Consider the following 27512-nt stretch of genomic DNA (forward strand, 5'->3'; position numbering starts at 1 on the left):
TGTCCGTCGCATGTCCGTACTACCGTCGTATCATCGGGAATTTCATGCATGCGTAGCGTGTAGTGTAGTGATAGAGCGGTGACGTGTGTGTGTGGCGATGGTGATGTGGTACGTTGTACTTTGTACTTGTGTACTGGCAGTGCATGCAGCAGTCGCAAGATTGGTTCGTTGCGTCAGCACCTCGCAACGCACTTGTTCACTACGAACAGGTAGGTCCATGATTCTTCCAGTGTGTGTAGGTATGGGGGTTATCGTCCGTTCATGCAATACGTTACGGGTAGGGACCCCCCGCTACTGGTTCGGAACTGCGGTGTAAAAAAAATAATAATAATAAATACGGCGGAACAAAAGTCGTGCAGTACAATGTGCGACTGCTGTTGTGCGTTCATTGGAATCTCATTTCCTATTAGAATAAAACAAAATAAAATAAAAAAGTCCGTGTGTTTGTTTGTGTGTGTGTGTGCGTGTGTGTGTTCGTTTGTGTGATGGTGTGTTCCGTATGTGCGATGGTGTGATAGAAGTCTTTTCATATTTCTTATAATATTAGTAATGTATTTCTATGATTGTTCGAATTTCATTAAAAGTTTCACAATTGTATTATTCCAGTTTCCTGGAATAGGCAGATAAGATTTCTGGACGCGTACGTGTACGACATGAAAAGGTCTTATTCATTTTCTGTTGTGCAGGGCATCTTGTATTCAAATCGGAAAGGGCTAGAATCTATACTTTTTTTTGTACAATTGTGCTATACAATGTATTATGTAAATTAAATGAAATGTGACAAAAATACTGGAAAAAAAAAACATGTGTGTTTTAGTTCACATGCGTCTGTCTTTATAGCGATAGCGAGGGGGTATTTGCATCTACAACCCGGGCTCCAACCTTTTCCAAAGCTGAATTATTCAAGATGTACAGTGCATATCTTTTCTTCTTCTTTATGATACCAAATTGCGCAATCCCAAGTACTCCGACGGCGCGTCTGAGGCCCACATGGCGGGAACGAAATATCGCTTCGACTACCACGTGCGCGACTGACGTGGCTCACATAACACGTCACCACAATAAGATAATACGATTAGGATACAATCTGTATAATGCCACAGAGCAGAGCCATTTCGTTACTCCTATATTCATCAGAATGGTTATGTCTTAAAAGTGGTTTTATTGCTCGTTGTATAGGCAGAACTACAGTAACTCCTTGGTGCTAGTTTATGAGAGGAATCATGGGAAATGTGTGGTTATATCTCTATTTGGAGGGATAATATTTTTGATCACCTTAAATTCGTACCCCTCTTTTTTTTTAAACAAATTAAGAAAAAAAAAAAAAGGAAATGAAACCCGGAAGTAGCATCAAAAATATTCGCCCCCCTCCATTACGGAATTCCTGGATCCGCCCCTGGTAGGACTAGGAGTGATTTTGAATCAAGATTAGAAAGCTATACAGAGCCGTTTGATTAATAAACCCCTTTAATAACATATCTGTTACTCCCTTTAATAACAGATCTGTTACACAGGATCTGTTAAAGAAATGAAAGATACATCGCATTGCGTCTCGTCATAACATGGAACATTTTGCAGGAACCGAGCACATTCTACAGCTATTAATAATAGCAACACCCTCGGAGCTCCACCTTCCAGCAACGCTTGGTGAGCCATACGGCGTAGAAAACAAGTGTCCCGCTCGCCTGAGACGACTATGTACGCCCACGCATTGTGACTCATCATGAGCGCCTTCCAAGAGCCGTTGATGCGATTCTCCGAAATCCGCAAGGGAGTCGGCCAGCTGCATTATTTTCGCGGGAGATGTTATGACGTCATGCGTCGTGCATGCCAAATAACGGGACAATGTTATCATTGGAACTTATTCATTTTCTACACAATAATTAGTTACTCACTGCAGCAGAGGTGCCACTACAGTTACACACCCAAGAAGGGGGATATGATGATTATCACATTGTACAACTTCTGCAAGGCCAATCAAAGTTTATAAACATTCTTGCATTGTATTGTTCCATTAGGCAGTGTGATGTTCTTGGAAGCGAGTAAAGATCAAACGGAAGAGTCAAACTCTCATCAAAATTGGAAAGAGAAAGTTTTGATATTCGTCAGCATACCTCAATCTAACACGAATCAATGCTATCAGAATCTGATGTAACTACATTAAAAGCATGATGCAGATTAGATTATGTGTTACGTATATACGCAGCAGACGGTCATCCATCTCTTCACATTAAGACGTCTCCCATGTATAGTCCTGTGCAAACATGCCAATTTCATTTTCATCTAATTTCCATCTTGAACTGAAATCGAGAATTGAAATAATTTAATAATTATGTATATTTGAAGAGTTTGTTCGCAAAAACCGATAAGTCCATATTTGTCAAAAATAAAGAGAATAATAAGAAAATGTTTGCTTCTTTTGGCCATAACTTCAAGAATGTACCTTTGTATGTAGTGACCAATATATCATTTAAAAGGTGTTATTTCGTACTTTATGACAGAGACGGTACTTCCAAATCTTCAAAATGGACTTATCGGTTTTTTGCGAACAAACTCTTCATTTATAAAGTGTAGACCTTGTATAAGTGCTGCATGCTCATCTACCAAAATGAGTAACGTATTCATTTTTCTTTTCTTTTTTTTTTTTTTTTGGAGGGAGGGGGGAGGAGGGGTAATACTTTGGGTGATTTATATTTTCATGGGGAAGACTTGGGATTTGAATATACCACTATGATACAGTACACTTTTTAGTTGTCTGGAAAAAAAGAACATACTAGTAATAATGAGTCAGATAATGAAGTACATGTCATGATGCTCAAACAAGAAACACATTCACTGTCTTGCAATGGAGAACTGAGAAAAAAAAATAAACAAAGAGCAAGCACAAGACATATTGCCATTGACATCCCGGGATCATCCCGGATGGCATATTATAAAGTCTAATTTCAGTTAAAGGGATGGTATCTCGGTTTGGGTCGAGATCTGGCTTCAGTTTTCTAACTTTTTATTTTTATATTTTTATTCATATGTTGTTGTTGTTTTTTTTTTTTTGGTGTGTGTGTTTGAGATAATGAGAAACCGCTTATGAAATATGAAAGAGCATGTAATTCTAAGAGGAAATCGACGTCTACTGAATTAAAATCGGTTTTGAAATGGATGAGATGTCCAAACCAATCGACACTTTAATAGCCTTCAAGTAAAAGTATACTTGTATTAATCTTAGAATGGTATGCACTGTAACATTTCGTAAGTGGTTCATTCATTCATTCATTCATTCATTCATTTATTTTTCATTTCCAACAAAAACATATGAATATATTACAAAAATTGAATACAGTGCATAAATTTCATCATACAAAGTAAAGGATAAATTTACAGAAAACTTGTAGGTATAGGAAAATGTTGGAAATGGGGAGGAATGCTAAAAAGCTGAGCTTGTAGGCTGCATTCCCCCCACACGTAATACAAGAAATTATATGATCGATAGACTGATAAGCATTGAAAATGGATGAAACAAAGAAACTAAGACAAAAAGACCTATAACCTAACTTATCCGAAACAAAAACCCTGAACAAATCCCTACACTAAGTCGCTGTCATGCCGGAAAAGAGAGGAGAGAAACAAAATAGTATGTGTGTGTGTGTGTGTGTGTGTGTGTGTGTGTGTGTATGAGAGAGAGAGAGGGGGGGGGGGAGAAAGCAGCTTAATGGGTGGAGTGAAGATAAAAGGCAAAAAAAAAAATAGAAGGACACAAGAGGTAGTGGATGGATGGAGCCGCTTAGCTGTAATTCCAATAGAATATAAGGTTGGATTTTACACTTCTTTGCAACCAATAAAGAATCAACAATTCTTATAACTGTTCAAAATATTTTTCTTCAGATTACTCTTGAAGGAACTTAAACTTGGAGATGTCCTCAAACTGTTAGAAAGGTTGTTCCAATATTTAGGTCCAGCAAATGTAAATAATAGATTGTGTAAACATTGTTCTAGTTAAAGGCAGATGGAATTCATCTGAGTGACGAGTTGGATATTTATGGAACGAGCGGTTTCTCGCAAACATGCTTGTGAAGACAGACGGCAACAAATTATTAGAAAGTTTATACATAAATTGGCCAAGACAATAATAATAAATATCAGTTATCTTTAAAATTTTGTTTTCAGAAAATAAAACATCGGTGTGGGCTCTCCAAGAAACATGACAAATTATTCGAAGAGCTTTTTTCTGGAGACGGGACAGTCTGTCGAGATATGATGGATGTGTGTTCCCCCAAGCTATGATGCCATAATTCAAATAAGGTAAAATCAAAGCTGAATATAACATTAAAAGGGTGGGAATAGAAAAATAATATTTAACTCTATTAATAACACCAATATTTCGAGATATTGTGTGACAAATACTATCAATATGTGACTTCCATGAAAGTTTATTGTCAATAACCAAACCTAAAAACTTCATTGATGCAACTTCATCTATAACTATATCATCTATTTTTATATTATTAGGAAGATTATTTAAAGTATTACTAAATAATATACATTTAGTTTTAAGAAGATTTATAGACAACTTATTTGACCTTATCCAACATAACAATCTCTTTAATTCAGAATTTAACAAATCCACCAAAATATGAGGATCTGAATGAGAAAGAAAAACATTAGAGTCATCAGCAAAAAGTACAAAAGATAAAATATTAGAAGCATTTATTATATCATTTACAGTCAAACCTGCCTTAGCGGCCACCTCTCTATAGCGGCCACCTGTCTATAGCGGCCACTGAAAAATCCCCCCGAGAGAAAAGCCATGTTAAAGACCCTGTATATAGCGGCCACCTGTCTAACGCGGCCAGCGGCCACAAATTTTGTTTCCCGCGGTAGATTTTAACCTGTCTATAGCGGCCAAAAACCCGATGGAGCCGTAGCCGAGCTGATAATTCAGGGTGTTTTTCTGCTTTTTAGCTGTGCCAGTCATTTCTGGGCAACATTCAGTGATCGCCACCGTTGCATTCATCACTTATTCAGTCACAATAATGCACTAATTCATGACTGTGCACATGCTACATCTAGTGTACTGTGCAACAATTTCATAAACACCGGCATTGTGCTATGCATGATACACACGTGTGCATACGTACACACATAAATGTACATGTATACAACGATGATACATGTACATGTAAGCAATGCACACAAAGTTGGATTACCTGTCTATAGCGGCCACCTGTCTATAACGGCCACTTTTTCCGTATCCCTTGGGTGGCCGCTATAGACAGGTTTGACTGTATATACAAAATGAATAAAAGAGGTCCTAGTAAACTACCCTGAGGAACACCACAGGTGACAGATTGGTTGCAGGAGTTTTGACCAGATAGAAAAACATACTGTTTACGATCAGAGAGGTAACTCCTGAACCACTCCAAGGCCTTGCCACGTATACCATAGTGACATAATTTATGAAGTAATATTTTATGATCAATGGTATCGAAGGCCTTGGAGAGGTCCAGGAAGACACCCACTGTGTGATGAGCCCTATCTACTGCTTTGGCTACTTTTTCAATAAAGGAGAGAATTGCTTGAGAAGTGCTATGTCCTTTGCGGAAACCAAATTGTGAATCAGAAATGATATCATAAAAATCAAGAAATTTAAGGAGTCTAGAATAAACAACTTTTTCTAACAATTTTGAAAACGATGACAACAATGAAATTGGTCTATAATTACTAATATCTTCCTTATTACCTTTCTTATAAATTGGGATTACTTTAGCAATTTTCATTCGTAGCGGAACAACACCACTGCTTAATGACAAATTAAAAATGTAAGTTAAAGGTTCAACAATATTCTCAGCTATATTTTTCAAAATAACGTTATCAATACAATCAGGTCCCAGGTTTCTCAGTATCTTGCAAAAAGTTAAAAGCTCAATCATCATCCCCACTAATATACCATCCCAAAAGGCCAAGGAGGTTGGTCAAGCTTGATAAAAGAATAATAATATTGTTATGGTGTACTCGAGTGACGTGAACACGAGTCATTGCACGAATCAAATTATCGCAGAGGGCAGTATAACCATAATGGCCTTTCGCGTCATTCATGAGCCGGTTAGAAGCTCATGAATGAGTTATTAAAAGCGAAAACTAAAAAGATCACTGAAGCCCTTAGCGAAAGTTTAAGAAAATCAGACAATCTACTAATGCTCTATACGAATTTCCGTATTTTCAGTCAATTCAATGTTCAGCTCCTTCTACATGAACTTGATGATGTCATGCACATCAGTGTAGACACATTAATAATTAACATGAAGTAAATATAAAAGAATAAGTTACAAAATTCTTGTGTGTTATGAATTCGAAAGCATATGCACTTGACCTTGCTCCTCTAGATAGTATGGGGTATAGAATTTGCGGCAAGGTGTTTATGAATCTGTTCAAGGTAGCATGTGCAATAAATGGAATTTTATTCTGCGTATAATGTGTTGTAAAAACTACATAGGCATATATGTATTGGAAATGAAGAACACTATGAATGAACAGATAAATGAAAAAGGAACATATACCATTCATAAGATATTGAAATCCATGATCCCCCAAGCTGCATGCTTATACTTCTTCTAATTCTAACGTATGTATAATGTATATATATTTTTCGGTTCCTGCATGCCATAATTTGCATTTGAATACCTGGGCCCCGTCTTATAAAGCCTTCAAATCAATCACAAGTCCCCAAATCAATCGCAACTTGCATGCAGCTCTCAAAGAAAAATTGTGATTGATTTCTATCACAAGTCTTTATAAGACAGGCCCCTGAATATAAAAAGACTCAAGTCAAGTGGAGGATATTTTTGTGAAAATCTTAAAAAACAAAAAAACAAAAAAAAAAATCCTGCAGACAACGATTATCGTTGAAGGCCCTACATAATCAGCTATAATAACAAGACCCGCTTTGGCTCATGTAGGCCTATAAACTTTTTTTTAGTCTAATTCAAGATCGAATACAGTACGACTCTTTTTCAAAATGATATTTCATTTTTTGGCTGACATCGCGGTCCGTCCGGCGGCCCCCTCTGGTTGAGGAACGGGGTACATAACACGTGCTGGTCATTCAGTCCCCTCCCTCACCCGCCTTATCGCGCTCCACTGCCCAATGTATGAACGCGATTTGAGGACAACGCGGCATGGTCTCGAAATTTGCATATTGTATCCAAGACCGGTTACTATGTGACGCGAGGCGAGGGGTCTGCCTTCAACATCCGCTCCGTATGATCCACACGCACGCGAGTTTATTTGTGTACAAGCGAGTTTTACCTTGCTGTTTACTGCGCTTTTAATTCATATCTATAGCTCCATTGGATGCACAGCAATGGAGTGAAGCGACAGAGCAATAAAATATTGTGATGTGGTGTCAATAACAGCAGATCTACAACTACACGAGTGAAAATGGTGGATATTCAACAAAGTAAGTTAAGTTGTTGTGTATGCTTCGCGCTTACTCGCACGTTCGACCTGTCCGCAACAGGTGTGCGTTGAAAAGTGCCCCGCAACGTTCCCGTATGATTTGCGCTGGCGGTGGGACATAACGCCGCTCTGTCACCCTAGTGTAGTCATTTACTGTATTGACTATGACAGTCAACATTGCGGGGCAAGCCAGAAGAACCCCCAAAATGACTGCAGTGCTAGAATACCACAGTTGGTAAATATCACTTTCCCTTTGGCATGTTTGGGAAGTATGTACACGATGTTATTACAATAATATCGTGTGTGTTTTACAACTGTAGACATCTATAGGCTAGCATCAGAAGACTTGAGGTTTGTATTTCATTGATTTGATTGAATTAAACATTTAGATGTGTTAGAAATTGGAGCACATCTCCGGAGTCCTGGTAGCAAAAGGTAGGCAGGACATACGCAAAACATCCCCATTTTTTATTTGGACGATTTTACCTCCAGACCATCCTGTACATGTAATGAGCTGAGATTGTATTATGTATGTAGAATGCATTATCACATTTGTGTTAATATGGTAGATTATTAGCATCTCAACTGAAGTGTTGACTGTAGAACATTTTGGATGCAGTCATTTCAAATTAAGAATAGATGTTGCTGGCCTGTAACAAAATTCATGGGGTTTAACAGAACTTCCAGAAGTACTGTATAAGCTGTTATTTTTGCGAGGGTTTAATTTTCTCGAATCACAGTTGGATCGCGAATTTAACAACTCGCGAAAATGACTCCATGCGCTGTGTTAATAGAACATTAACGTAAGCGTCCGTGTCGATTCGCGAAAATAAGAGCGTATACAGTAGTCAGTACTTTCACAGGACAGGAGTGTATGCGCGAGTGTGCTAGCATATATTCATGTGTGTGTGTGTGTATTTTTTATGCGTGTATTTTGTGTTCATTAATTAATTCATTTCATTATAAAGATAGCACAGATGCAGCATTCAAAATATTGTATATTTCAAGAAGAAAGTAAGGTATTGTTTCATGGCAAATCTAGACATTGGATACATGGGTTCAGTATAAGAGTGCTCTAACTTTACTCATTTTAATATTCATGCAACTGAAAGATTGCTGTACATTTAAATCAAACAGAGTATAAAGCATAGCAAAGTATCAAATGAAAAAAACAAAACAAAGCAAAACAAATTTGATGCATGTTATCCACTGGGGTTTCCTGTCATCTGATAAAACTTTTGTAAACTTTCAAAGGACTGAAAACAAGTGCTATCTCATGAAGGGGTTGTGTCTAGATCTCATTTGCTTTACCAACTGTGCAAGTGATGGCAGGACTTCTGTCAAGCAGTACAAGCAATTCATTGTCATGGCACTGGAAAGGTTTCTGTGTTTGGGATGATGATTGAGCTTGTTTGTCTAGGAAATTTGTTTGCTAGGTCTGCTTTCAGCCAGCTTTGTACTACAAATTGTTTGTGATGACTTACTTGTTACAGATCCTTATAGTGAAGATTCATCTTTACCAGACCTTTAAAAGTTGCAGACCAGTATAATAGTCATGACCAGGAGTACATTGTACATCTTCAGTTCGTAAAACTGTGCTTAGCATTTTTACTTGATGCTATTTTATTCATGACAATCATATTCTACATTGTATGTGATGGGCTGAAATAAAAGAAATGCACAACTTCATGAACAGAATTGGAGAAAATGCAAAAGGAAATCTGAGCACATACATTGTACTGTAACTCTTATTCTTTTTAGTCTACAGTACATTAGTTGCCAATGATGATAGTGATCAAGTTTAAGATTCTGACATTTTTTTTCAAATGTTTTCTATGGAAATGCCCTGCCTATCTCGGTGAACTCATCAATCTGTATCAGCCTTGTATTAGTCTGTGTTCAAAGAATCTCCTCTCTCAATGAACTGTGTAAAATCCAAGTCATTAGCTTGTGATAAGGCTTTTGGGAAAATGGCACCATCATTATGTAACAATCTCCCCTAAACATCACATGTAGGTGTGTTACATATTTTGATAAATTCAAATCTTTCTTAAGAACTAATTTTTTTCTTTTTTGATAATTGATAATCATGTACAGGTGCTGTACATGGAAGTGATACATGAAAATTGTCATTTTCGTAGGATTTCTGTTTTCATATCATGCGGCGCTCATGGCGCTCTCATGGCATTACACTTGTATTATGCAGGACCTACAGTACTCAGTATGTGTTTGTAAGAGCTGAATATCATTATTATTATCAAGACAAGGATGGACATCTGAAATAGTATTGTGCACTTGCACATCCATTTTTTTTTTAGATTTGTGAGGATGAAATCTAAATATTTGTAAAAGCCCCGTTTACAGAGCTACCAAGTCTCACGTATTCTGCGTGAGACTCAAGCATTTAGGGGCCGTCTCATGATCTCACGCATGACACCCATTTTTCTCACGCATCGGGCGAAGTCTGCATCTTGGGCCTATAATAATGAGCATAGCTCAAAGGATTTCCCTTTTGTCTTTCAAAATAAGTCAAAAATAGACGCTTACTTGTAAGTATGCACCTGATTGCGCCATTAAAAGCTAAAAATTGAAAAAGCTCCCTACACTGGGAGGGGGTAAAACTCATCCCACACCCTCGCTCGCGCACACATTTGCGCGCCGAGTTGCCGAGTCATGAAAATCTCACTCATAAAAAGTTTTTGAACTTGGCATCCCTGCGTTTATTCCAAAGCCCCGGTTACAGTTGGTCCTTCGCATGCAGTCATCAAAATTTAATACTGTGTATGCCGTATATTTTGGAGATACTGCTAGTATTCATTTTCATCATTTCGCCAATGTGCTGTTTGTGAATTCAACAATACTGTGATAACAACATGAATGTGACATGCACCCTTACATTCTCTATCCTTTTCTGTACTCCATGATTGTGAATTTAATCACTTACGAAATTGTCGGGTGGTCCCTATTTTTAAAAAATGAGACTCCCTTAATATCTGCTGTAAATACAGTCATTGTTTTGCATCCTATGTTACAATGTTTAAATGACATTTTGCAGGCACACCAGTTTATATGACAGGAGCTAATTATTTCATTTCAATGCTATTTTTCACATTTTCCCAAACTATGCATATGTTTCCATGTTGTCAACAATGAAAAGGTCTCCATGAGCAAACATTTGTGTGCTTGTCTCAAGTTGGTAATGACACAGCTGTATTTATAAGAAATAGGTTGAGAGTCATGGAAATGATGCATAAAACTAAGTTACATACCTAGATTTAGTTGCAGATTTTAATTTTTCACTAAAATGTTATGCACACAAATACCATACCAACAATTTTTTAACTCCTGCACACTGTGGCAGGCAAATTGACTTACATTGTATTTCCTTGAAAAATATCCATTCCAAGATAATGTTTCATCACACACTCTCCAATTCCCTTTTGGATCAAGTTCCTTTTGCTTGCTTATATTTGTATGATATATATGTTTGTATATATTTATGCCTGAGTGCGTGAAAATAGATGATTTGAATCTTGAATCATTGTCATCCTATGTATACAATGTATAATATTCTGTCATTTACTTGATTAATATCTGGAATAGGACAACAGTCTAGCAATTCTGATAACTTTCAGCCATACCATACTTGTAGTCTTTAAATGATAATGACAGTCTGATTAATCATGCTTTTTTCATTTTCAAGAATATTGATTGACTGAAAAATTTGGTGTGGCATCAAAAATACAGGAAACTTTGAATCAGTGTCATTCCCAGACCACAGCCACTGGACTTGAGATGAAAATGATACGAGAAAGATTAAAATCATAACTGACAAGGTAACATCAACCATATCTAGTGGTAAAATAAATGTTTTATTGCTTTTGAGACATAAAAGATTCTGCATGGCGATGACGGCGGCACAGTTACTTTGAAGCTTTGATGCTCAAACGTTCTTTACAAAGGCACACAAGGGGAAGAAATAAAGACAACTGTAAACAAGCTGCTTTATTGAGCGTGTAGATTCAGATGGTCTGGCTATAATCCTGGCATTCCTTGTGACCAAAGTCCTGAGTCTGCAAACAGTAACCGTTAGCAACATTGTCATGCAAACATCTTGTTTAGTCCATTCTTACTTCTGAGAAAGGGCTACTTCGCTGATTCTCTGCATCAATAAGTGATACTGCATTCAAAACCAGCCTGTCCAGATGAAAGAAGTCCAGTCCAGACTCCAAAGAGACACACAGAAAAACATGTCAAATGGTGATTCTTAGGATTTCATTCGTATCTTAGCTGCTGATAGCATCGAAACAGCAATCCAAGCTTTTGAGAGTGGGCTCCTGATTTTCAGTTGGCTTTGTCAGGATTTAGGAGTTTAGAGTGATTATTGGTGCTGCTGCATTGTTTGGTATGGTTGCCAAGTTGCATTGATCACTAAAAGCCTGGAACTGCTGGAGTGCAGGATATGGGCAAGAACGGGCGTTCTTCGTCAAAGCAGAAAGGTGTGACGACATCAAAGCGGAAAGGTACGTTGCATCGAAGCTTTTGGAGTCAAGTTGTTACCTCTCAGTGTGAAGACTGACTTGGATGAGTTTCCAATAAGTATATAAAAACTCGACTGTTGAGTCATTTCGGACATTGCATGAAGACGAGACTTGTGAAGTAATACCTATTGCATACTCATCACATCACACATCACATCTGATACGGAAGTAGAGGACTGCTCCTGTAGTATTCCGGTCTCATTGTAGTAAAATTATCTTCAACTCTGTTGCTTTATGTGCGTTGAGGAGCAGAGGTTTTGAATTTCTCCCCACTCCAATGTCTATTCAATAAATCTTTGAAATTATTAATCGAGGAAGCTTCAACAACACTAGGAGGCAATCTGCAACAGTCGGCTACTTCTCTCCAGGGCTAAAAAATGTACTTCGCAGTTCTAATCTCAATTAAAATGATAGCAGTTACTCTCATGGTACCGGTAAAGACCGAATACCTAGAATTGAGCTGACTTGTTTATAAATTTGTTGCAAAGCTACCACATCAAAAATGCAATTTTATATCCTGTTACAATTTTTTATAATTGCTTTAAACTGCATGCCTTACATAACTAGAAGAAAAAAAATGAATACGGGGCTCTGGGTTGCAGACCCATACATCAAATCTCTGATGCCAATACATATTCAGATAGCGTACTGCCCAAATCTTACTGCTAATCCTTTTTGAACACTGGTAACATGATGCTTTATCTTAATCTGTCGCTGTACCAATGTTTGGCTTGTCTTGTTCTGCATTGTGTGCAGAGTGGCACTTAATTATGCTTACATGAGAAATAAATGTACTAATGTCACCATGAACTGGTATCTCGTGCTGTGATCTCAAAGGTACAGTAAAACATTCAGGGACTCCCTATGTGTTGTTTCAGCTGTAATAGCATTCACCTGCACGCCACTGCCATCCGAAATTTCTTAAGTACGGTACAGTATATGAAATTGTTGTCGATGGGACAAAAAGAGTTATGGGTAACAAATTTGCATTCACAATTATCCTGAGCACTGCAAGAGAGTTTTACTATGATATGCCATACATATTTCTTATTGTGGTAAAGTTTGTTTTACATTCCAATGAAATTGCCAGTCCACTGACATTTTTGAAATCAACATCTTTGTACCGGTACTAAATTTTTCCATTTGTGTTCAAATTCCAGGTGGATGGAATATACATGTAATGTATAATATCATCCCATGAACATTAGTGATACATGTTATTCTCTGTTTTTCCAGTCATACGCAAAAAAAAAAAAACATATATGTATAATATATATAAACATATAAATGAATAAATAAATAGTTAGAGGTGTCACTACCTGAATTTGGGGCTCAGCACCTTGCCATCATTTTCACTTTTTATTAATGTCAACAGATGGAGCATGCTGTTTCTGTACTAAAGCTGTGATTTTTGTGTACAATATTGTAGCCAGCACACAAAACTTCACATTCACATCACAAGGTTTAAGACTAGAAGTGTCATGCTTGACACCTGAGGAGCGCACCAAGGATATATTACTTTTGACAGGAAGAATAACATCGAAATGTCACTAGCTTTGATTGAAGATGGACAATCTGAGTTGGTTGCCAAGCAACTACCCCAAAAAAGCAATGAAGGGGCAAATCCTTCAATGCCTCACTTTATTCTAGTTTCCAGAGGGGCCTTAGAATAGTCTGTGGGATACAGCCTTTTATTCGGATCAGCGAAGCGTGCTGGGGTGGCATTCCATTGGATAACCATGCATTGTCGATAATCCCCTGCGCGCCTCAATGGGTCTCTATTTTGTAAATAGAAGCTGGTGTTAGATGTGAGTGCGTTTAAGACCCATTTATTCATGAGTTTCAACAAAAAGAAGCGTAGTCAATTATATTGTATGAAAATGTTAGCCTGCTGTCCAGACTGTTGCAATTAAAAAGCTTGTTCGTAATTCCAATTCTTGCATGAGCACAAAAAGGTCATTTGTACCAGCAAACATGTTGATATTTCAATTCGCAGAGATGATCACATCTTGCCAGCATTTGTACTATATTGGTGATATAAACAGAGACTCCAACTCTCCCGTTTTCGACGGGAGATCTCCCGCCGAAAACCCATTTTTGCCAAATCTCCCGTTCTCCCGCTGGAGATTTGATTTCTCCCGCTCTGGCTCTGTGTCTCCCGGTGGAAAGGATTTCTCACTTATTGCTATGGTATGTTAAAAAAAAAAATAAGCCTGAGATAGCACCAGGGGTAGGAACTTCGTGCTTTGCACACATCAACTTGGAGTCTCCCGTTTGCTAGGGGTTTCGGGCGGGAGAATCTCCAGATCAGAAGGAGCTTGGGGTTGGAGTCTCTGTATAAAAGATACTTTTATGATACATTCAAATGCAAAGGATCGAATGAAATGGATCCTCCCGGAGTGTTAATTGATGGACCATTTGGTTACCTGGTCTCCACGAGTTCATCCGTTGTTTGAACATGATTGATGAATTTCTGTAATTTGTCATTTCAGGGTAGCTTCATGCATTATGTTGCTTTAAGTTAAAACAAATGTAGTGCTTACCTAGTAACCAATTGACAAGAAAGGAAGGTCATTTTAGTATACTGATGTACATCATGTAGTATGTGCACATGAGCAAAACACAAACTGGCTTGTATTCTTTGAAAGATGTAGTACTACTAGTAATTATAACATAAGTAATTAGAATTGAATCATAATGCCTTAAAAAAACAGCTACATTTTGGGGGGCCATTTCTGCATCATAGCCAGCAGTCTTATAAATTACTCTAAAAACGTGAAGAGTTTTATCAATTTATTTTTTTATCAAAGCTGCTAAAAACACAAAGAAAATAATAAGAAAATACATATATCAGAGTTTTCCTTGTTTAAGTTACAAGTGAGGTGTTACTGGATAATTAGTTCCATCTGATGCTGGACTTACTTTGAAATGTTTAAAAATGGTGCTTAGCCCATACTTGTATTGCAGTAAGACTCTACATGTATTCTTGGGCATAAATATGCTACCTAGCTACAACACCTCATACCATTATATTTGTTCATCTATCCAACTGGTGACCTCTGAGGTCAGTTACAAAGACATACAGTTGTATACCTGTATACAATATAACATAGAAATATGAGAAAATGGTCTTTTCTCAAGGCAGTTGCATAGAGTTTGTTTGTTTGTTTGTTTGGTTTTTTTTTATTTGGTGATGCTGGCAGTGGATGGTGGAGTCCCCTTGATTTACAGACCTCTTTGTAGCATACATTTGTAGATACATTGTACACTAATGCTTGAAATTTCACCCTCACTCCTAGCTATTTTACTCTAGCTGCCTTGTATGAAGTGGAAGCGGTGAATCTTGTAGTGATATTCATGGTATCAAACCATCCAAGAAATTGAATGAGGTATACTTCTGAAGTGGACATCAATGCTATCATCAAAAATGTTACACGACATAAAAGGGACAGAGAGTACTGTAAAACGAGGACGTGTGCATTTTAATCTCGCGAATTTCGCGAACGCCAAAATTGGCGAAATTAAAATGCACGTGAAAGTTCTTGCCTACACAATATCCATTGGATGCCAGTGGCGATTTACGAAAATTTCATGCTGCGAGAAAGGCCGTCGCCTCCTATTCGCGAAATTTTCTTGCAACGAATATATTGTGTTTTACAGTATAAAGGCCAATATTGAGTACACATATGTGCAAAAACTAAACTGCAAAGTACATATGAAATTAAACAAACAAAGAATGAAGTAATTTCCATCACATTTCCATCATTAAGGGAGAAGAAGAAAAAAAATATAAAAGAGGGCATATCATATGGGGGGGGGGGGGTGGGAAAGAGGGCAAAAGCAAGTGTCTGCTGCCCTTTAATGTCTACGTTCCAGAGCCATGAAAACTGATTGGCAGTGTAAGACAGGTATAGATCAACATCACAGCTGTACAAGTTGCCATGGCAACATGTAGGAGCCCCCCATCAGCAAGTGTAGTTTATTACCATCCACTTAAAAAAAGTGATGTGGCAATATTCTCTTTTCCCCTCCCCATCCCCTCCCCCCCACCCCTCGTCACTGTAAACCACAAATTGGCACCTTTGATTGATTGGTTGGGCAGGTACCTTAGGGTATTGTCAGGTCCCATTGAAGATCTACGACCCTGTGTTCTGCATGACAATGGGCACATAAAGGGGGGCAGTTGTATCACTATCGTGTCCATTCAGGGCCAAGCCTGCATCAAAGGCGAAATGTGTCTGAAATGACCCAACAGAACAAATACGAGGGGGAAGTAAAAGAGGCGGGTACCACTCTCCTCAGGAAACATCGGGGCAGGAGGCAGATGCATCTTTTTTTTTGTGTGTCAGATCGCTTTGCAATCAATGATGCTATTGTCGCATCCTGTCCATTCACTCTCACCGTCGTATCAAAATTGATCGGCTGGTTGTGATGTTAGGCAGTCATTTCACGAGCCCTCGGCCGATCGAGATGGATCTCGAAATTGCTCTGGGATAATCATTGCTAATAGATCTCCGATTCTCACCGTGTTGTTTCCAAGGTTTCCAGAGGAAAATATTGTGGAGTAAATTCATTCACTCAAGAAAAAATTTGGCAGGATGCGTAAGTGTTACTTGATCTTATGTCTCTCAAGTATGTATTCCACGTACTTGCTTGATAATTATCAAATTGATCCAGAGTGGTACATAAAACATATTAAAAAAGGAAATATCTATATAACTCATATAAAAGGTTAGTGCAGCAGTTGATATTTATGCTTTGCTGGCATGATTATCATTGATAGGGCACATGATATTTCATAGTTTATGTACTTGTCATTTCATTCATTATAGCCTATACATATACATCTGCATGATATTTCATTTTGTCAGTGTTCTATTCAGGTGTACATGCAGTCTCAGCTTGAAAGGGCACACTTTTTTTTGTGGCAGTGCAGAGAAATGTGCTCATAATCAAACATCTCTCTCTCTCTCTAAAAAAAAAAAAAAAAAAAAAAAAAAAATGACATAAACAATTTTGACCAGTATATCTCAAACACAATTTGGATTTCTTCATGCAATTATCATTGCATTAGATGGTTGTTGAAACCAAGTTCACTCTACTCAACGGAGCGAGCGCTGGTGTTGCTAGGTAACCGAGCGATCGCCTGAATGGGTCGCACTTGTTAGGGTAACCTTCATGCGTGCCCTCCATTGTTCACTCATAAGAGGGTCCATGTTAGCAATTATCACTAGGGAGTGATAATCAATGAAGTTCCTTTCACTTTTTTTCCCCTTTTTGTCTGCTGGTCTGGCTGTTTGTAGGCCTACATTTGAACAGAGACTGTCATATCACTGTGTGTGTTTGTCCATTAGCACCTCGAAGAAAACAAAAAAGTGAGATAACATTGTACAGCGAACGTTTGCCTCCTTATAGCTTCATTAGATATGCTGTCCAACAAATGAAAATCTCAGCAAGTGAAAAAAGATAGCACATATTGTCTATTAGATTTTAATTGATAACACATACTGTTATCACATACATTTTATAAGAAGCTGTTACTTTCAGTATTAGTATTTAGTCATGTACTGGTATTCTGGGAGGATAAAAGGAACTATAACTTGTCTGTAGCTGACTAATTGTTACAGAAATAAAATCATGCCTCCGTGTGATGTGCATGTGCATGCCATAATGTGAAAACTGCTTGCAAACATTCTGCAATAAGTTATTTCTTTTGCACCTATTCTACTTCATTTGATGGCAGCTAGAGTGTTTGTTTTCTACCACATTGCTAGTATATTCACAGTCATTCAATAATGTCTCTCTATGAAGTATACTAGAGCTGTGTAACACCATATCTTTTTGATCTTTTATGAATATATGATCCAACCACCACTTTAAATAATGTCTTAGTATCAATTCATTCATACATATTCAAAGGATAACTGACAAGTTCATATTTCATAGTCTTTTTCTGATTCATGAGTTGTAAACTCAGTGATTTCAATAATTCAGTTATGTATGAGATGGTAATGACATAGTAATCAAAGTTTCAATATGATTAGAGTAAAAAACAAACAAACAAACTAACTAACAAAAATCAACAAAAATAACAAAGAGACTAAAAGAAACTTGATGGTATTCAAGTTATAATATCAGGTATAGCCATTCATTTCGTATTTCTCATGTTATTGTCAATTTTATTTATTTTTAATTCTCAAGATTCTTTCATATCAACAAAACAAAACAAAACAAAACAAAACAAAGCTGTCAGTTCTTACTTGGTAGAAGGAAATGCTTTTGAGACAGCTAGAAATGAGAGATGTGCTGTTTATTTTTTCGTTCATATCTAGGAAAAGTCAGTCTGTGAATTAAAAGTACAAGTTATGCACACACATTACAAGTGGTTCAATGCAACAAAATGTTCAAGCATGTTCACATGAATGCTCACTCAACAACATTCTAACATGAACATAAAAAGGGCATGAGACGCTACCTCCCTTTGTTGCTTTAGTGGACAATAGTTTGGAGGTCACGCCAAGACCAAAACAAAAGAAGAGTGTCGTGTGGTATTTGTGAACCTGTGTTCAAATCAATGTAAGCATCAATGGGAGTACTGAACAGAAATTGATCGAACACCTCCTCCCGAGCAGCCGTCAAGCGGTTGCCATGACACTGCGATGGCGCTGTTCACTCGATGCAGCGCAGCGCAACAAATGTGTGTTGTCAGGGGGCGTGTCCACTCATTCTCCCCTCCCCCTCTTCCTTCATCTACAATGCAGATCCACAATGTTTGGACAAATTAATGATTTAAGTGACACATTTTAGGATTGACGTGTGCATACATGTATGTGTGTGTGTGAGTGTGTGTGTGTGTGTGTTTGTTATATTCTCCACGCTAGGTAGAACCAATTAATTAACCAGTTTTAAAAGTGCGTGAAAATTTGCCATTATCATAGCAGCTTCTTGTCAAGGTTGTGTGTATACACACACACACATAAATATTACAGCTAATAATTGTAATGCGTGAGGTCTAGCCAAAAAAAAAAGGGAAAATAATGAATATAGTTTTACGTTGCTTATATCTTATCAGCATAAATGGTGATATGAACAAGGAATTTCTTTTTGTGACACTATGAAAGCAACATATATTAATCTTTTTTTCCCAATTCTTTTATTTCTCTGCAGCTCCTGTTCAAGATGGCTCTGCCAGTTTTGGTGGCAGTCCAAGGTAAGAGCTGGGGCCCCGTACAATCAACATATTATTTCAATATTGATACTGGTAGTGCACTTTTAGATGCCAACATCATAAACTATTTTTTTTTTTCTACTTAAATCAGCATTATCTTTTTGTTTAGTTTGCTTCAAGAGTGCTATACATACAGATGAACTGCCTCCTCTTTAGTAGTAATCATTAAAATCCATTAACTGCTGAGGGTCACTGGTGGCCTAAAAGGTACATTTGTATCTTTTTGATGATATCAGCTGGTATTGGTAAAAATTCATATTTCATCGCAGACGTGTTTCACAATTTTAGCAGTGAAAGAGACAGATATCTCGAAAATTCTGTACTCATTTCTTAAGATGCTATTCTATTCTATAAGTCAGAAAATTTGGGAAACCTAACATTTTGATATTGGAAATATATTACAATTTTTGTCATATCTTTTTGGAAAATTATGGTATTTTTCAAGGTGAAATTTTATGTTTGCCTTAAGATATTGTCATAGCATTTGAAATTCATTGCAATGAAATTTTCTTGGTAAAACTTAAAAATGGTGTATAGCTATAACATAAATACCAGAGATATAATATTTTTGGAAAAATTCCAAAAATTTGAGTTGTGCAAAAACTAAAAATGCTTAAAATATCATCTGCAGTTACGTGCCATGTAGAGATATATACCCTCTTTATTAACCCTGAATAGCATGGGGTATGAAAGAGCACCTGCAATATGTCAGCAAACGCAGTCTGTGCCCATGTACAGGTTGACATATTAAAAGACAAGCATACTTCCAAGTTACATACACTATGTGTTAAGCCGTTATACTTGGCCGACATGGAAATGAGAGCTTCATGTGTAGGCATCCACTTGACACTATCTGTCAGCAAAAGTAGTGGCCCAGTCAGGTGATCTGTTGCCTGGCAACATTGGGTGTGGTTGTAAGATGAATTGGTCTCCATTTCAGCATGTTATCTTTTGTTCCTCTTCCAATTTGCAGGGAGCGGTACCTGTACTTGTCAGAACCCAAGCATTCAAAGGCAATATGGCTTACAAGTTTTGGGTGAGTATTTTTTTTTTTTTTGGGGGGGGGGGGGGTATATAGCAATTAAATCCATACACTCTTTTCATGTAAGATATTCTGTCTTTGTAAAGATGTGCTTGTAGACTGAGAAAAGTCTGAACAATCAAAACAAGCCAAATTTTCATCAGCAACTTATCTAATAAAACCTCTTTCATTTTGTAGTGAAGTACAATTTAAATGATAACACCTGATAGGAGTATAGGACAAACATGGCTGTCAGTAGACTGCAGATTGATATATTCTTTTCCTTCTCGTTGGCTATTACAATAGCAAAATCTTACGCAGCTTTAATTCTGCTGGGTTGTCTTCAACATAGCTTGAGGTTGAAGTATACAATAAAAAAATTATATATAGAATTTGAAAGCACTCTGAAAACTTCTTTGAAAGACTTGTATTTTAAGCAGTATTGATACCACAATGATGTTTGAAATGTGGAGTGATGCAACTGGCCAGAGGCTAAATTTCTTCAGTTTTTTGTTGTTGTTGTTTTTTTCTCGTGGAAAGACACACAATATCCGGTCATATAAACCAGTAGCCTGTGTGAATACTGGTAGCTCAGGTCACAGATCAAACATTATGATATTAAAACTTAATCAGTAAATACACTGGATGGATAATACAGACATACAGATTGGTGCATATAAATATAAATGAAAGAGGATGGATTTAATGAATCCAAAGGTGAATAAATGAAACAAATCCAAGAGATAAGTTTGAGTGTTTGTTCTCTCTCTCTCTCAGTCCGAAGCTGGAATGGGGTAATCAGGACACGATGTGGCCGGTCAGCCGGGCAGCAATGTCCGCAACTCCGACTCCAAGGACAGAGGAACTCTCCTCGCCAAAGAAAAACTTCAGAAGCACAGCAGATGGTGAAAAGTAAGAACTACGAACACACACACAAAAAAACCAACCTTAAAACTTCTATGATCCTGCTCGTGTGGACCCATATGACCCTACTACTTTATGATTGACAATTAAAAGCTACCCCTTATTCTTAGTTTGGTGACATGACATTTGCTCCTGCAACTATTGCTGTGGTCTTATTTTCTCCATGGATGTAGGGTAAGGGTTAGGGATGTGATAGGGTTTTAGGTTTTGTTTGATGTGAGGATTAGGATATAGGGTTAGGGTTATGTTTGTAGGTAGAATTTATGTTTGGCTTAGTGTGCAGATATTTCATCGGAACAAATGTCACAGGAGTAGATGTCATAGAACTTGACTTTGATGAATATAAGCTACAATTAATAGAGTAATTAGTGGAATTTTCTTTCAAATCATATTTTTACAAGAAAGTCACAGAATTATCCAAGATTATCGACCTTTGAAGCAAACATCGCTAATCGATCACATCTTCTACTGCCCTACACATAAATCTCTAAAAAAAAATCTGTTAAATGAACCTAAAACAGGAAGAAAATGGAAAGGAGTACCATTATGCATGTCTGCCATCTAATATATCTTTACAAGATTTAGTGCAGTTCTATCTTTTCTTGATGAAGACACTGTTAAAAGAAATTGTGTTTTTCGAAAGGAAAACTCTTTTTTCCCCTGAAATTTCATATACCCAGTATATGCAATTTTTCCAGATTTTAAACCACAATGTATTTGCCTTTAAAAGAAACTTTGCTTCATTTTTTTTTCTTTCTCTTACTGTGAACTACGTGTTTATATATATATATTATTCTCCTTCATACCGTGTAGGTTGGCAGCCTTGATCATTTATATAAATTAGGTTATATCACCTTTTGCCTTTGTTATGTGATGTATCTATTCCCTTGATAGCTTGCCTTCTGCTTGTAGGAGAAGGTCAATGACAAATTGAGGCAAACCTTCATTCTCATTGAACTCTGGTCCTTTTAAAAGATGGTCGTATGATAAGTTGTTTCCATATATTTGCACCTTGTTATTTATCTATTATTTGTGCAATCATCACCACTGGTCAAACACAAAATACTGTGGTAAAAAAAGTGTACAAGATATCTGTATCACTAAAACATCAACTGAGGTGTATATCATACTTTGCTCTCCAATGACAATTCCTTGAAGTTTTAAGGTGTTTTTTTTCCAATCATGACAGTAAGACTTTGCACATTTGGGAATTCATAATAAGTACAGTATTTGCAAGAGCATTCCATTAAAAAAAATATATTCACTTTAATACATCTGTTCCCTTCTCACTGTTTTATTGCCAAACTTCTTAGAGCTCATTTAATCTTCACTCATTTTGAGAGGAATTATGTCACAAACCTCTTGAATTCCTGTCATAGTGAGTAATTTTGAGAAAGCAAGAGTTTTGTAGGTCACTGTCACTGGACACCTGGTGTGAAAATAATGTGATCAAAATGATGTAGATTAATTAATTGATTGACATAGCCAGTATAGCCAGTATATGTTTGTAGCACAACGCATCATCACGGTGATGCATTCTTTGTTTCTACAAGTGTATCATGATCTATCTCAGAAATTCAGTCAACAGTTTCACTGATTAGCACCTCATTTCTCCCATCTCTCTGTCCACGGTCAGACGTATCCATGTGTTCAGCTGCGGTCGTAACTCTGTGATATGGGAAGTGAGCCCTCTGGCCATGAAAACATCTCCGACCGAACGCTTAGATTACTTGTCCAACTACAAGAGGCTGCCAGCTACTTTTATGGAAGACAGGTAAGTTTGGACAAGAACAGTTTACCATATGCTTCAAGATTTAGCATGCAAATAAGATGACTGAACTGAGATATATGCATTGCTAGTTCTATTATCACCTCTGTTGACAGCATTTTAGAACCAATAGTACTTGTAAAAGTGATACAGTTTACCCTTCATAACTTTGTTGTGTTCAATTGCAATGATAGATTTTGCAGGTGTTAATCAATTCAGTGTTGCTGGCTGTTAACACATCACTGATATTAATACAGATTGATGGAGATCAAAATACAGGCATATTCGCATGTTTCTGATTTTTTCACTGGACTCTTCACAATGTTTGAAAGACGGCAAATATATATCCACACCGCGAAACATTCCATACATATGTACTTTTAGTAAACTGCTTTTCCACTATTGAATTGCCAAAGTTGGATATGTGATGTGAAAGTAATACAGCTAGTCTGTGAAGTAGGCCCTTGTTTGTTGGCACCAAACAATGTCCACACTGGCTTGTTCTGTTCTTGGCAAGTACCATCAGTGTACTGCTTGTTGAGTTTTAGATTATGATACTACCATAACTGAGATTAGTGATTTGACCATGGGGGTGGGGGGGGGGGGGGGGGGGGGGTGGGGGGAATGTGTCGCTCACTTATTGTCCACTTGTACACTTTATTCCAATGAAAACCAACGCTTCTTTTTGGGTGAAGACCTCAAGCCCTTACGCCATATGCCAGCAGTGACTAATTTTCATCAGCACAGGAAAGTTTCTTCGATCTTAAACTCCTGGTTCAGATAGGACAAAGGAAAGATGGCTCAAGAATGGCTCTCTTTCCGCATGGTCTTCTTGAATGGTGGCGAAATCTCCCGAGTTGCTATTATCTCTGACATCAGAAATGAAGTATCTTTGGCTCACACTTCATCTGAAACCCATCTAATTATTGCCCTCCTCTAGACCACGCCATGCTTTCAGCTGCGGCCGGGAATCTCCCATCTGGTATGTCAGTGATCCTGCTAAGAAAGCACTGGACAGGGAGCGGCTAGAATACCTCGCCCGGGCTAAGACGCCTCATAAGGACTATGCCGTTCCACGACAGGTGAGAATCGTAGCACTTGCCCTACATCCGTTAGTAACAATTAAGGCAATTAATGTTTGAAAAAGATCATTTACATTGGCACAAACCTGTTCACAAATATGCTATACATTCTAGCTCTTTAAAACAGCCATTTGAAGTACGTAATGACACTGACATATATCATCAGCTAATTAAGCTCACAGTTCATTCCCACTCCTCTATACATCATTACTCATTTGGCATGAACTGTATAAAACCAGAAACATTCATGGCTTGGAGCTTTGGCAAATTTGAGCCTCCATCCTTTTTTTTTACAGCACAAAGTGTGAATTGGCGACTAGATTCAATGAATTGCATTTAGAAAAACACTTTTGCTTGCTTTCCACTTTCATGAATCTTGGCTCCTGGTGAAATCACAAGAGTTTTAACATTTCTGGTTTGGCAGTACTTAGATATATATCATACGATACGCATGTTTGAGAGATGCAAAATGTTTAAGAGCATTCCTGTCAAATATGGACTCTCTTGTTCCTCGATCTTCCCTTCCAGGTCCAATCTATCGTTGCTCCGACTGCAAGGACTGCCAGGGCATCTTCAAGGATAGAACAGCTGTCCCGCCCCAAGAGCAGGCCTGATGGTCCATTCAGAGAACCAAAATGGCCGGTGAGTTCAGAACTTTTTGAGGGAAATGCAAGATCATCAGCACTGAGCTTTAGTTCTGCAGCGCGAATGCAATTAAGACAACGCAGCCTCCTGGGTTGGACAATGGAAACGGCTGTCTCACAAATGTGCAGAACACCATTTTTTTGCCTAGTTAGTGTCATCTTAACGTTTGGATCGCAGATCTAAAGTTCACTAATGTAGGAAGACGGAGGAAACATAAAAATGTGCGTGTTTTATGTGACGCATAGGTTACTTGAAAGGATCAGCGCACACTGATTAAGTTGGTGGTGTTTGTTTGTTTTTTAGATACATTGGAGCTGCAACTTTGTCTCTATCCTTGAATCTTTTCATGCTCAGTAACAGTTGCCTCTTAACTAGTTTATAAAGTGTACAATATGCAAAGCATCTACTAAAAAGTTTGAATCCCCCAGCTTTAGATTCAACTCTTGACAGTATTCAGATTGTATTCATACTGCCCAAGATATTTCCTCGTATCTGTTCTTCTGTACTGGTAGACTCTCATCATGATAAACTCAAAAGGACTAAAGAAATTACTCTGCAATATTATTTCTTTTCTATTATATCAAAGTTTACAAAGCAATGAAAGAACTTTGAACTTTGGGCAAAAGAATTCATTTTGTTTTCATGAGCATTAGTTTCTTCACTTCTCTGTTTTACATAACAATAGCCCACTGTTTTACGATTACCGGTAGATACTTTACTTTAATGGAAAATAAATGGTATAGGTTCTCTTCATCACTTTGTTTGGTCATATGTCTTCCATCTTCTACAATGTAAATGGCAGGTGTCTGATGTGGCTAAGTCTGCAAACGCATCACCGCGCCAGCTGGAGCTCGCCAAGCCCAAGAACGTTGCCGACGGATACCAGGCAGACCGCCCAGTCCAGTGGTCAATCACCCGCGCAGCGCGGCGGGCCGCGGCCACATCACGGACCAATGAGCTCTCGATGCCTATCATGCGTGCGACTATGGACCATGTGCAATTTAATCCGGATGCTTTCATCGTCAGCGAGGCGGCCAAGAAGGCTCGCTGCCCTGCAAGGATCGAAGAACTTGCACAGCCACTTACACGATAATCCAGCACAGTGGCAACTAGGCACAAGAACTCATTATATTTGGCCGTATTGTGGTATTTCTGCATCATTATGCTTCACAGCCTCAACTGCTCTAACTTACAGATATTGAGAGATTTTCAAAAATGCATATGCAATACTGTATCTTAACACGGCGATTGAAATAACAGATGTATTTCACAATAATCATTAAGTTAGAAGTTAATTTCATTCAAGTCATGTGCCTGTATCTTAAAAATCCTTCATCAGTATTGCTTCACTTAACCAAATCACTATAGCAACCACAGGCTCATAACTATTCAGAAATATTCATATATTTATGTAGAAGCTATCAGTAGCCAAGTATCTTAAACTTGAAAACGTTAGCTTACTTTTGATATCACATCTTATTCACAAATTGACATTGAGGAAGAGGACTTTCCACATACAGACAAGCTGAGAAGCTTTCAAGGAGCAAATTTGCCAGAATAGCAATCGTACCATTGAGTATTCAACTGAGAGCATGACCCTTTCCCCATGAGCAAGTGGTAGAGCTTATGAAAGCTTATGAAAAGTTGACAATTAATCTGAGTAAATGTATTTGCTACGCATTGAAGAGAAGTAGACTGTGTCAACTGTGGCTTAATTCATCCTAACGTAAACCAATTCCCATCCACTTTTCAAGGTTTTCAGTAACTGTGTGCTTTGGTTGGTTAGCCAGCGATTCTAATGTTCAGTATTTTGTGTATTACATGTGTAAACTCCATGTGTCAAGGTGTAAATAGGCAAATAGCATGGGAGTTTGTACGAGTGACTGGTTTCACGGTTGGTCAGTTATTACACCTTTATATGTTGCAATTCATGTACTTGTTTAAATTCCGTCCGAAACACCAATATGTGCATTTATTTTGTATCTTGAGATACTACTTTAATTTCATGTGGTTGCAGCGCTTATTGTTATGGTGCCAGTTTCATTTAATCTTCACACAGAGTTGAATCTCTTTATATGCTTGAAAAAATGGTAGAAGGGCTTGTGTCTCCTTTAATTAATGTAAAATTCTGAAATTCTTTGCCTTGCCTGAAATGTTGTTTGCAAGATTGTGATGAGGTGGTTCGCCTGAGTTTACAGAGATTGGAAACATGATGCTAGTATGATTGAATATCACTGGACACAAGTTGTGATCAGGGACCCACTTCCCTGTGGTGATGCACTCTACCTCTAAAAGAAGCGAGATCTCTTCCCACCTCCCTGATTCAAATGGATGGTCGCTTGTTTGAATTAAGGTCAAACAGCTGTATATCATCAGGGAATCCCCCTCTCCTACTTATTAATGTGGGGGAAAATCTTGACCACCCCCCCCCCCCATCACCACATATGACACACTGACTTGGGTGTATTCCACATTGATTAGTGTGTTACATGGGGGACAGGGGGAATTTCTTCAATACCAGCCAAGTTTTGCGTCACAATCGAGACGTACACGGTTGGAAGGAGTGTCATGGGCAGAATGTACTGTAAAATGAGGAGTGTTTGCATGCATTTTAATTTTGTGAATTTTGTGAGAGGCAAGATTTGCAAGATTCAGTATTCAGGAGGTACTCCTGATATGCTTGGGAAGAAATGTGCAACCAGTCTTTGGTCAACAGTGCATTTTGGAGGTCAGTAGAATGCTGACATAATATGCTAATTACTGTACTGTCAAAGTGGAAATCTTTGTGCTATTTATTTCTTGAGATTGGTCTCATGAGATGAAACTCCATATTTTTACTTTCGTAGATATTCAT

The 27512-nt window shown here is 37.8% G+C and overlaps 1 protein-coding gene across 1 annotated transcript; it reads left to right on the forward strand.

Annotated features, from left to right (window-relative positions):
* The first annotated feature begins 11911 nt into the window (after window positions 1–11911).
* On the forward strand, window positions 11912–25751 carry LOC139712674 (sperm microtubule associated protein 2-like). Its single transcript, XM_071624477.1, has 8 exons — window positions 11912–11972; window positions 19158–19200; window positions 20192–20254; window positions 21017–21151; window positions 22800–22937; window positions 23872–24013; window positions 24542–24655; window positions 25461–25751. The coding sequence occupies exons 1-8, from the start codon at window positions 11912–11914 to the stop codon at window positions 25749–25751; spliced, it is 987 nt and encodes a 328-aa protein (XP_071480578.1).
* The last annotated feature ends 1761 nt before the right edge of the window (window positions 25752–27512 follow it).

Source organism: Diadema antillarum, unplaced genomic scaffold (assembly GCF_040938485.1).
Source record: "Diadema antillarum isolate AM-2024a unplaced genomic scaffold, OU_Dant_1.0 seq00001840_RagTag, whole genome shotgun sequence".
Classification (NCBI taxonomy): domain Eukaryota; kingdom Metazoa; phylum Echinodermata; class Echinoidea; order Diadematoida; family Diadematidae; genus Diadema; species Diadema antillarum.

Coding starts and splice junctions, on each gene's coding strand:
- LOC139712674 (XM_071624477.1), top strand. CDS start 11,912: ATGGGCAAGAACGGGCGTTCTTCGTCAAAGCAGAAAGGTGTGACGACA. Junction 21,152..22,799: donor AGCACAGCAGATGGTGAAAA/GTAAGAACTACG, acceptor GTCCACGGTCAG/ACGTATCCATGTGTTCAGCT. Junction 24,656..25,460: donor TCAGAGAACCAAAATGGCCG/GTGAGTTCAGAA, acceptor TGTAAATGGCAG/GTGTCTGATGTGGCTAAGTC.